This window comes from Branchiostoma floridae, chromosome 10, assembly GCF_000003815.2.
Source record: "Branchiostoma floridae strain S238N-H82 chromosome 10, Bfl_VNyyK, whole genome shotgun sequence".
In the NCBI taxonomy this organism is placed as follows: Eukaryota; Metazoa; Chordata; class Leptocardii; order Amphioxiformes; family Branchiostomatidae; genus Branchiostoma; species Branchiostoma floridae.
This window is the reverse complement of record NC_049988.1, coordinates 21,331,965-21,344,599: the sequence shown is the minus strand read 5'-3', so window position 1 is coordinate 21,344,599 and position 12,635 is coordinate 21,331,965. Positions and strand designations below refer to the sequence as shown.

The window sequence follows — 12,635 nt, the reverse complement described above, 5'->3', positions numbered from 1 at the left end:
CTGTAAATGCATTTGAGTTTGCGGCGATTCAATTTTGAGGTAGCAGGAAAAAGGACTGTTTGCAGTGGTTTTAAGTTCACAGTAGCACCATACACTGTAGTCTCTTACTGCCATGGAAAAATGTTTGCAGTGGTTTTAAGTGAAGCGGCCACCGCATAAACCGCGAACATTTAACCACCCCGAAAGTTTCTGCATTTACAGTAGCCAAAGTAAGACTCTAAAGCATTGGAGTGGAAGGTCAAGTACACATTGGTGCAGCCTGGGATGTGCAAATATAAGTTGAGATCGATGGAACTCAAAAAAGACGTATCCTCAGCTGACCCCAACTAACCCCACGGGACGGAGGCGAAATTTACTCCTTAAACATCCTCAGAGCCGCTGTTATCGGAATCTCAAGATTGATGGAAGCTCAAGGTCGCGGCAAGGTCAAGCAGCGCTGAACCCACCTAATTGGGGGCATCGACTTTGTGAGGGTGAGACGTTATTGTTAGGCCAGGTGTGACAATGGTTATCTACAATGGATGGTGGTGTGATGCATACAAGCTGGACAAAACAGAGTGCTGGGACAAAGCTTGAGGTGTTTCACAAGTCAAACTGAAGTAGACTGACATCAATTATAGCATTTTGGCTGGATAAGTGGCTAAAAAAACAAACTAAAAATGTAAGATGATAGTTATGATGACCAACTCATCTAGCTCTGTCCTGCTACTTGCTACATTATGTTATTGAGCATTATGGTATTGAGCAAAAGGGCAAAAAGTATGTTTCTAAAAAATTGCCTTAAGTCCAGGGCAAAGACAAAACACAAAGAATAATAAGTTTACAGGAGCAGAGAATACACTGGTAATCAGTTCATCAAAGTGACTTTGACTGTATTGACAATGAGACAAGGCATTACATGGGTCTGCCTACTAGTAGGCAGCTTTGGGCTGGTAGCGGCAGAACCTACAAAAATGCAGACGAACACACAAAGTGGTGTCATCTTAGAAGAAATAAAGACCACACAGTGTGAACCAGGTAACTAGTCTCACCCTGCCCAATTGCTTAAGGTCCACAGTTGTAGTTATTAGGACCAGGTCAGGACCTTCAGATAGACTTTCAAGAAACTTCTTCTTTCTGCCGCAGTCTGAGAAGGAAAGCAGACGCGAAGTCTAGACCGTACTTCGGTCTGGTCCGCGGGGGACGTGCGGGGCCTTGACCTTCCCAAACGGCCTGACCCCGACGCCATCTATTCTAAATAACCCACAGTTTGTCTGGGTAATACGTGATAAATCAACTGGAGGGCTTCTCTCAAGAGTCAGAAATTTCATCCCATCTGTCAGGAAAATAATGACTTTCAGGAAAATAGTAATGCTCTGAGAAACTGAAATTCTAGGAAAATATTGTCTATTAGTGACTCCAGGAAAACGGTGACTTTCCAGGAAAATAGTGACTTTCCAGGAAAACGGTGACTTTCCAAGAAAAAAGTGACTAATAAATAGAAACAGGACTCCATAACTGAAGACCACAAGGACCGTGTCATCCCTACTATTGTTAATCATTTACTAGCTCATAATGATACAGTTTTCTAAGACTTTAAATCCGTACACAAAATAAAGCGCTTACCAACAAGCTTTCGAATGACCCAAAACCTAAGTCGCACTTCTGGAACGGAAATGTGACGTCAGTAAAGGGTCAAAGGTGCTTGTTAACTACCGTCACAGATGAACTTACATTCATTTACTAGCTCTTTCATTAGTGGCTACGAAGGCTTCTGGCAGTGCTTGTCAGTGACTGATAAAAATAGTGTATCTTAATCTCTGATATTTACAGTTGTTAGAATTTTTGACCACTTATTTTGTTCATGATGCCTCAGTTTTCTTGTATTCATCTATACTGTATGTTGTCCACTGGTTGTCTTTACTCTTACTAAATGTAACACGTTTTGTTTTGTTGTTCATGTAAGTGAGCCCCCTTGGAAATCAACTCCCAATAAGTTGAAGGGGCTACCAACTTGTCTTGAGATTAAAATACTATATAAATACAAGAAAAATATTATAGTAATCTACCTAGTAGATATTTAACCTTCCGTCTATGTGGGGATCTACATAACAGCACATTATCCAACTCCAACTCAAGTTGCTCTGTAAGAAACGCTCGCTAACTCCAGAAAAGTGCACTTTCCTCTGTAGGTTAAACAGGCAAATCTCTCCACCCTTCCTGAAAAGTGCTCTTTTAATAGAACTAAAACCTTTCCCAGCTTCTGTAATGCGACCCCGGGAGTTTTTCCTCTGCCTTCTCCCCCCATCATCACAGCAGGGAGCTCCGTTAACGCTCTGCTGCCGCGCTAATCCCCGCAGAGAGCCACGGTTAACATCCGCCGGCCGCGTTTGATCCTCCAGCATGTTAGAACATTTCAATATTTCTGTGCAGATTTACGGCGCACTGTTGCCATGGTAACGTCTAATTTGTTGGTAATTGCTGACATGCTGACGGCGCATGGGTGAAGGGGAGGCCTCATGTGAAACAGAACTGCAATGGATGTCACTTGAAGACAGAACATTTCAATATTTCTGTGCAGACTTACGGCGCAATGTTGCCATGGTAACATCTAATTTGATGGTCATTACTGACGATGCATGGATGAAGGGGAGGCCTCATGTGAAAGCAGAACTGCAGTGGATGTCACGTGAAGACGGAAGTAAAATGTCCAGGCTTTGCATGATGTACAAAATGACCAATAAACTGGTGGACGTACGGACTGATAAGTATCTAACACCAGGTCAAAAGCGAACTAGAAACAGTCATGCCTTCAAATACCAGAGTAACCAACCTAGGATTGATGTGTTCAAAAATTCGTATTTTCCCAGAACTATAATAGAGTGGAATATGTTATCACCAAGCACAGTAGGGGCATCTTCTCTGGATAGTTTTAAACAACTTTCTGATAAACAAGGATTCGAACCCATAACCCCTTAGTTCCAACCCTTACCCTAACCCCACGCGATGCGTCATGATCACTCAGGATAATTTCTTGGCTAATCCGTCTCCTGTTAATCGGTTCTCCCTGGTGTCTAATTGCCCCCCTGAGACGGAAGCTGAGGGATGAAGTGACTGATGTGTGATGAGGATAGATGTTAACTCCTCCAGGCGAAGCGGTCCATAGGGACAGGACAACTGACGGATACATTCTCACTACATCATTTAAAAACATTATATACTGTAAATGCAGAAATGTTCGCGGTGGATTAATGTTTGCGGTTTTTGCGGTGATCACTTCACTGTGAACTTTAAACCACCGCAAACATTTTTCTATTATGGTATTAGACTGCAGTCTATGGTGTTACCACTAAAATAAAACCACCGCGAAAAGTCCTTTTTCCCGCTACCGTGAAATTAAATCCCCGCGTTATATTTACATCAATATCACTGAAAGTGACAATGACAAGCAGTAGTTCAATGTCTGGATGTTTTTGGACTGAGCTATATTGAGTTTTTTTGTCAAAGTTAAACCTTTTGTAAAATCAATGAAAAGTCTGTTTTTTGGAATGAATTATCTTTTTTGGGGTGTCAGAGTTTGCTATAAATATGAGGATAGATGGTAACTCTTACAGGCGAACGGTCCATAGGGACAGGGCAGCTGAGGGATGGGTTATCACTACATCATTTCAGTGGTGCTTCAAAACATTATATATAATTATATAACATCATTGAAAGTGATACTTTGGAGCAGAAGTTCAAAGCCCTATACTACATGTAGCTAGTTCATCTTTATAAATGGTGCGTCAAAGCATTATATAACATTTCTGAAAGTGACATTGAAAAGAAGAAGTTAAGTGCCCAGTCTGTTTTGGACTGAATTACCAGATTTTTTGGCAAAATTTGTTAAATTGCCTTTTGAAAAATCACTTAGATGGTACATTTGATTTAAATGATGGATGGATTCTCAGAGATTGTCAGAGTTAAACCTTCTGTAAAATCACTTGAATAGTCTGTTTTTCTTTTGACTGAAATATTCATTTTTTTGTAAGAGTTTGTTACCAATTGCCTATTGTAAAATAACCCAAATAAATACTGCTGCAAAAAGTATACGCAACACATCAAAAAGCAATGAAAATCTGGCAATATCATACGCCCAGTCTGTATTTGTTAGCATATCTAAATATTCTATGGAGCAGTGCTTCTTTTTGACAGGCTGTAATGAAATCTACAAAATCACTTTGATGCATCTGAAAGCTTACATCATATCTTTGAAAGGAAAGATGCATCAGAAACACATCAAACTTATCTGTATGAATAATCACTTCCATATCTATGGGCAGCACTCACTTCTGTAAGGCCTGATGACAAATTGGTTACTAATAGTGAAACTGATGCATCTGAAAGCCCACAAAGTGCTTCGGGGCTCGAAATACTTTTTTCTGCAGGTAGTATTGAAGATTACCTGCAACAGACAAAAGCTCCCTACACCACTCTGAATTTAGAAAGTAAGGGTCATACTTAAATTGTTCAGAAACCATTGCTATTTTTCTTTAAAATCTATACTATCAAGACCATTGTAACAGTTAATGCAGCTGATAATAATAATCCACATACACCTGCATAGGACATTCATGTATAAAACTCAGTACATATAGACGAGTGCAGGTTAGGTGCAGGTAGACACCAGAAATACCTGCACAACACCAATTTTACCTGCACTAACCTGCATAATATTATGCAGGTGGTATTTTGAGCCCAGTGCTTGTATCTGCATCTGTATGCTGTAACCATATCCTTATCTATGGAGCAGGTCTACCTCACCTCAGAACTGGTGACAAAGTGTTCCCTGCAAATCCTGATAATGATGCATTTATAATGTTACATAACACAGATTATAATCACTTAATGGTATTATACTACATTAATACCAATTGCCCATCTGTAATGTTATATAATAGTTGTCAAAATGAACAAAGAACACAAAGTGCCCAGAAGTTCCCGTATTGTATAACCTATGAAGCATGAACCGTTTCATGACGTCAACTCACAGTACCTGGGGAACATCCAAAATAAGTTCCAATTTTCTAATATCAACTCAAAAATCACATAACAGTAGGATGCCATCCGTGAAATAAAGTTTGTCTGCAATGAAAAAATCACAGCCAAGAACATTTCAAGGTTGAATTCTAAATTTTCAACAATAATACAATAATCAATAGAGCCTTTGTCTTATCAAAATCATGATAGCATGACTGTTTTGCCAGTTAAAATCAATTTCAAAAACAAAGAAAAAAGACAAAGTTGTTGATTGCTTTCAATAAAGTTTCTAAGGTTAGACTCTAACGGCACTTAATGAGTTCCCCCCATTCTATGAAATCCAGCGCAATGCTCTAATGGCAGGTTTTGAATAAAAGATTAAATCCTGACAAAGTTTGTTTGTTTGGTTTGTTTGTTTATCTATTTGAACAAAAGATACATAAAACAATACAGAAAAGAATGTATAAGAACAGGTGCAGGACTTTCTAGGAGTTTCTAAAGTTTCTAATCAGCATCTAAAAGTTACCAAGTTTGCCATGAATTCTATTCGCAATGCCTCTGTCTTGTGAAACCATCGCCATCATTTGAATGATGTCCTGCCCCAAACATCAATAAAACACAGGAGAGTGAGGAATGTTCGCAGCTGTGAGACAAACGATCCCCTGATGGTGAGTACCCCTCCTGACAGAACAGATAAGGACTAATGAAGTGAAAAATGGCTCAACAGGGAAACAGGGACTCTCCTGGAAAATAGTGACTCTCCTGGAAAACAGGGACTCTACTGGAAAATAGTGACTATCCTGGAAAATGGTGACTCTCCAGGAAAATGGTGACTCTCCTGGAAAATAGTGACTCTCCAGGAAAATAGTGACTCTCCTGGAAAATAGTGACTCTCCAGGAAAATAGTGACTCTCCTGGAAAAAAGTGACTCTCCAGGAAAATAGTGACTCTCCTGGAAAATATTGACTCTCCTGGAAAATAGTGACTCTCCTGGAAAATAGTGACTCTCCAGGAAAATAGTGACTCTCCAGGAAAATAGTGACTCTCCAGGAAAATTGTATCTTTCCAGGAAAATAGTGACTTCTCCAGGAAAATAGTGACTCTCCAGGAAAATAGTGACTCTCCTGGAAAATAGTGACTCTCCAGGAAAATAGTGATTCTCCTGGAAAATAGTGATTCTCCAGGAAAATAGTGATTCTCCTGGAAAATAGTGAATTGCCAGGAAAATAGTGACAAACGACCACCCGATGGAGAGTACCCCTCCTGACAGACTAGATAAGGACTAATGAAGTGAAAAATTACTCCACAGGGAAACTGAGACTCTCCTACTGAAGACCACAAGGACAATGTCATCCGTCATGCCTACTCTGTGTCATGAAGTAAAGAATATGCTTCCAATAATTTGTCAGCAGGACGTGTTTCGGAATTTCTTTCTCCCTACAAATATTGTGAAAAGTAACCTTTTATAAACCTTAATGTACCATTTAGTGATTTTGGTTCCCTGGTGAGTAAGAAACTATCAAAATAAAAAGTGACTGTCCATGAAAACATCCAAATTGACTCTACAGGAAAACAGTTACGGGTACTGTAATCTTTCCAGGAAAAATAGTGACTTTCCAAGAAAATCGGAGTAATCTTTCCAGGAAAAATGTGACTTTCTAAGAAAATAGCTACTTTACAGAAAACAGCGACTTTCCAGGAAAATAGTTAGTTCACAAAAAACAGTGACTTTCCAGGAAATAGTAATACTCCAGAAAAACAATGAATTTCCAAGAAAATAGTGACTAACAAGACTCTCTAACTGAAGACCACAAGGACCCTGGTGTCATCCCTACTGTACACTTCCACAAACCATACCTGTCCACAAAAGCATTACCACATTGAGCACCTCACTCTATTAGCTATAGTAGAAAGTAGTTTCCTAAGAGACCTTCAAGTAAAAATTCCTAAGACTCATCAATCCTGCTGCTCATAAACCACTAAGTAAGATGGATATAGAGAAGTTATCTCAGTTAAGTGAAGAATTGTGTACCATGATCTGAGACAAAGGTCTGGTTTCTGTTCCTGACAGAAGAGACAAGTAAAAAATGGCTGTCTGGGGAAACTGGAAAGTCTACTGATGGCCACAAGGCCGATGCTATTTGTCTTCAGGATCACCAACTTTCTAAACCAATGACAAATTTGCCATCACTTTCAGCAGGAGGGTCTTACAAACACTTTCTCATTGAAGTTGTAGAATAGAGTTTAAGAAATAATAAATCTTTTGGTAAATTAGTAAATACGGTGTATTACTTGCAGCCAGTATATAGGCACCCACTTTTTCTGAGTAATGAGGCTGATATGTGCTCAAGGCACCTCCTCGAACACAGGGCTCCCATTTTAAGTTCCATTCGAAAGACGAATGACCTGGCTAGAGCCTCTGGTCTTTCCTGGTGGTCTTTCTCAAGGTACTGACCCGACTGCACATTGCTTATCTTCAAAAAGTGAGGGATCGTAAAGACTCTAAAACCACAGGAACTTGGAAATCGGAGTATCTCATGACAAGCCAGCACAGATGAGCAGTTGACGAATGTGTGGAGAATGTGAAACAAACGAGTACCTGAGTTTCCCTCTGACAGAACAGATAAGGGATAACCAGGTGAAAAATCACTCTCCAGGGAACCAGGGACTCAAACATGGATGGCTGCAAGGGCACCGTCATTCATCATTTCCAGCATGTTCCACTAACAATATATCTCCATAAATTTGTGACTACTTTTAGCAGAACATACTCACAAAGTCACTCTTACTTAGCACTGTAATAGCTGTAGAATGGAACTTGAGCATAAATAATAGCTATAACTGCAACCTACAAGAAATCCAGCTGGAAATTGAAAAATCATTGATTCAGATCTATCTCATAATGAATTGGGAAATGAGGGTCTGCATGGTGACTTTTCAGGAAAATATTGACTCTTCAGGAAAATAGTGACTCTCCAGGAAAATAGTGACTCTCCAGAAAATAGTGAGTCTCCAGGAAAATAGTGACTCTCCAGGAAAATAGTGACTCTCCAGGAAAATAGTGACTCTCCTGGAAAATAGTGACTCCCCGGGAAAATAATGAGTTTCACTCCTGACAAAAGAAACCAGATGAGAAATGACCCTCAGGGTACACAGCGACTCCAATAGGACATCTCTAACCATGCATTCAGATTGACTCTCCAGGAAAATAGTGACTCTCCAGGAAAATAGTGATTCTCCAGGAAAATAGAGACTTTCCAGGAAAATAGTGAGAGTTTTCTTCCCTCCTGACAGAAGAGATAAGAACTAACCAGGTGAGAAATGACTCTGCAGGGACACAGTGACTCCAACAGGACGTCTCCAACCGTGCAGACAAGGCTGATCTCATTCGTCATCATCAAGCTTACAACCACAAACCGTTATCTGACTTGTCAAGCTGGGAATTAATACTCTAACGATGACGAGGTTTCACCCGTGGTGCTATCACTGAGCACCAAACAGGCCCCCAGGACTTGTCAAAACAGTCTAATGGTAGCAGCACTTGTCAAGGGCAACAACTTTTAAACGTCAAGTCTAAAATAGCATCAAATAAATCTTAAGTAAAATTATCTTAACCTACCTCAAGTAAAGGAAGTTTGCTGTATCTTGGCAAACTCACCGTTTAGCACTAGTTGGCCTTTTGGTTAATGAGTTAACGATCTAACCTGTCTTTACTTGACAGTTCATTTGTGTTGGTAGAAGTCATTATTGAACTAGTTAAACTGTAATATCCAACACAACACATGACAGCGGTGGGTTGTTCATTCTTAAAGACTGATGCTGTTCAGTCAAAGATTTGGGTGAGTCCAATTTTTGTGTTGGATATTACAGTTTAACTAGTTCAATAATGATCTAACATCTAACGAGGTACGCAAATTTTGGTGTTGTAAGACAGTGGAAAATCTGCAAATGATCTAATATGTCCTTAGTGAAGATATTCTCCAGGTAATGTCTCCAGATCACCTGTTAAATGTTAGTTAATGAGTTAATTAGTGAGTTAACGAGCTCACCTGTCCTTAGTGAAGATGTTTTCCAGATAGTCTCCCCACAGTGCCCAGGCCTTGATCAGTGTATCGTGCATCTGTACAGCAGAGGAGAACGCCTTGTTGGCTTCCTCTGACCTGCAAAAAAAGAACAAGACATGATGAGTTGTTGGTCGTGTGGCGAAAATGTAGGGTGTTTGTTCCACAACCCAGTCGTCATAGGCTCCAAACTGATGATGTCACGATCTTATGCCCCTGGGAAAGACACTTTACATGACTTTCCTCAGTTCACTCAGGTGTAAATGAGTAGTACCAAGATACAGCTATGATGTTAAATGAGGATCCCGTGTTTGAGGTGTGTGAGATTGTGAGTGTGTGTGTGAGGGAGGAAAGGACGTACAACATGACCTACTTGTTGATGTGAGCCAGAAACATACCCTTCAGTGTGTGTGTGTGTGTGTGTGTATGTGTGGTGTGTGTGTGTGTATGTGTGGTGTGTGTGTGTGTATGTGTGGTGTATGTATGTGTGTGTGTGTGTGTATGTGTGGTGTGTGTGTGTGTGTACATGTGTGCAGTGTGTCTGTGTGAGAGGGAAGTAAAGTGTGACCCACTTGTTGATCTGAGCCAGGAACATCCCCTTGAGCATGCGTGTGTGAGTGTGCGTGCGTGCGTGCGTGAGTGTGCGTGCATGAGTGCGTGCATGTGTGTGAGTAACTCACTTGTTGATCTGAGCCAGGAACATCCCCTTGAGCGCGTAAAACTCCGCAGTCATCTCCTTCGTGAAGTATTTCAGATTTGTCGACTCAATCACCTCAAGACCCTGCAGAAAACACAAACAAATAAATAAATAAACGAATCAGCAAAACAGGTTCTAACCAGGATACTACAAGATTGGATCACAGCATTGCAGTCTATTAGATAACTCATTAGCTTAACATTCTTTCATTCTTCACTCATTCATTAATCCATTCAATTGTTCACTCATTCATGCTGAATCCTAGGCAACACTTGAAGTCTGCTATCTTAAGGAAACTACAAAAACTGCTTAAGGAAATTAAAATTCACAAAAATGTATCCTTGTCACATAGGAAGCTGGTTGAAGATTAGTTCCAAGTTAACTTGGAGACTGGAACATTTTGGCCCATTAAGAGAAGCTCCACAAACGACATGTTTAATTCCCGCGGCCCGTCTGGAGTCTCGCCTAGCGTCTAGACGACGTCTGAGCCAGCCAACCGAGTTGACATTTTGCCACAGAAGAACTCCTCATCCGTTACTGTTGCAATTATGGGCAACAAATGTAGCAACAACCTCTCATCTGTTGCAATTATAGTAAATGTAGCAAAAACGTTAAACAACCTCGTACTCTGGACTAGAGACAATTGTTAAAAGGCAGCTTTTCATCATAGTACCTCAATGCTATATCTGTGTATGTTTTTGTTTCCAGCTTTTAGCATTCCATTTTTTTTATGCATGTATGTATCAAGAGTTAAATATTATTCAATCCAACATTTTCTTTTACTGTGATGGTCCTAGGATAGGCACTTACATTGTATTTAGTATATACCATTCAAAAGTGCAGTTTAGTTTGCAAATCGATCAACTTGCACTTAACCTAGTCCATCAGAAAGTGCAAGTCCTTAAAGCTCCATTTGGTCATTAATTTTTCCAATCACTTTCACTATCTTAACTTGCTCAGACATCAGACGATCACCTCCCGAATCAAACCGAACTCAGGCTGCCTTTTTAATTAAGACTGTCCAGATGTGTTAGATATTTCTGACGACGGGTGATGGCTTCGCCGATTGAAAGCGGTTCTATCCACCACACTTTAATTACCGCGCTAAATTGCGTCCGTCTACGTTGACGTTACCATGCCAACGCCGCGGTCTGCTTGTCAAACGTGACCGGACAAACGAACCTTCGACTTTGATTAACGAGGGGCCTGATTAGGACAAGGGAAAGATCGCATAACCAGGATAAAGCAATTTGGACATTATCAATTAATGTTCATATCAGATACTTTTGATGCCAGAAGGCATAAGTAGCAGGTTATTGTTCATATCAGATAGTTTTGATGCCAGAAGGCGTAAGTAGCCAGCCTGAAATCACTTTCCGTCCCCTCTATTTTGAATCATATCTAGTGCCCAAGGCACGAGGGCAAAATTTTTTCTGTCCCCAGCTGCAAAATTCTGTCAAAGGACTGAAGGACGGGTGCTGGCTACAACCCTGGTAAGTAGTGTTACTCATTTGTACATCTTTTCCACTCTTCGAGCTCACCTGGCAAAATGGAGATAGTGTCTGATTTAATAACAAAAAGATGTTCAAAATTGATTTGTCACTGTGACAGGTTTTAATTCTGAAATCAAATTGAGTTCATCAAAAGCGACCAAGCAAGCTTCCTTCATAGCATTACTTCATCCATAACACACATCAACACACATCCACAATCCATAAGTTACATGTATACTGACTTTTCATTAGTCTTTAACATGCCTGCTAAGAGGGCAATGACACTCAGAATATCTGAATATCTTATTAAAATAAACTTTGGCGACAAACGTTGACAGTTTCATACATCAGCAAGAGACACAAAAGGAAAAAAAGAAAGTTATGTTGATCCTGATTTAGCTCACTAAAGAGCTATAAATATCATTCCACTGTTCATGACAGAGAAGATATAGATGCTACATGCATATGCAGTATTAAACTTTGATGTATTTACAGGTTCACTGTACCTAGGAAATTCCCCTTGCTCTTTTTGAACAGTGGAGCACGGCTTAATTTCCTGTGCTAAGGACTCTTACCCTTTCCAGTAGCGTGCATGTTGGGTGAGCGATACAGCCGAAATCACTGCTTCTACTCCCAGAGGCAGGGCTGCAAACCACTGGACTAAGCTTGCTACACAAGTTATCCCAAAGTGACCACACTCACACACACTCACTGTCCGGTTTAACGTCTGACCATGACCACACATGTGCAAGTAGCTCGACAACTTCTTAGGCATGACTGAGCAACTGCACAAACGTCTTTAAGACAGATTTTTCTTCAGCTTAACTTCTTCTAACCAAACTTTCTGACAATAAAACTTCCTCATCGGGCGGAAAACGGCCCCCGGGGGTCCGATTCAAGCGCGGAAATTTCTCCCTTCTTCCCTTCTTGACTCCCGTTGTAATGAGAATTTACAACGCTTCCTTGTTCGTTACGCCCGGAGCATTCTCAGCGGCGACATCTATTAATAGCTCCCCCGCAGAATTTCATTCTATTACCTCTCCATGCCAGCAATCAAAGCCATTCTTCTTCCAGGCTGAACCAAATCAGTTTCACGGTTCTCGGGAAGTTAAAACAAAAGTAAGTAAAACGACATGATGAAAGCAGTACTGGAAAGCTGGGAGAAAATTTATGGCTATGTTTATCCCTGAAACTGTGTCTACAAACCAAAGCTCTAATCTTTATGTCTGTCCCTCTCATTATTTTTTGTCTTTCGCCGCGCTTCCGCGGCGAAAGGCAATCAGACCGATATTAGATTTCTGTCCGTCTGTCTGTCCGTCCGTCCGTCCGGGTCGACCATGCCATACCGTGCTAGCGAGATATTCTACCCTGCAGATTCGACGGTAT

The 12,635-nt window shown here is 40.6% G+C and overlaps 1 protein-coding gene across 3 annotated transcripts in view; it reads right to left on the bottom strand.

The window, feature by feature from the left end:
- Positions 1-12,635, bottom strand: part of LOC118423737 (transformation/transcription domain-associated protein-like) — a 230,878-nt gene that overhangs the window by 203,515 nt on the left and 14,728 nt on the right. For 2 of the 3 annotated variants that reach the window (XM_035831940.1, XM_035831939.1), the window contains exons 4-5: positions 9,740-9,840; positions 9,048-9,158 (exon numbers count right to left, since the gene is read on the bottom strand). In XM_035831940.1, the coding sequence (XP_035687833.1) occupies positions 9,048-9,158; positions 9,740-9,840 (212 nt within the window). Of the gene's footprint in view, positions 1-9,047; positions 9,159-9,631; positions 9,659-9,739; positions 9,841-12,635 lie in introns of those variants that run through there. The other variant, XM_035831941.1, reaches the window with a different exon arrangement.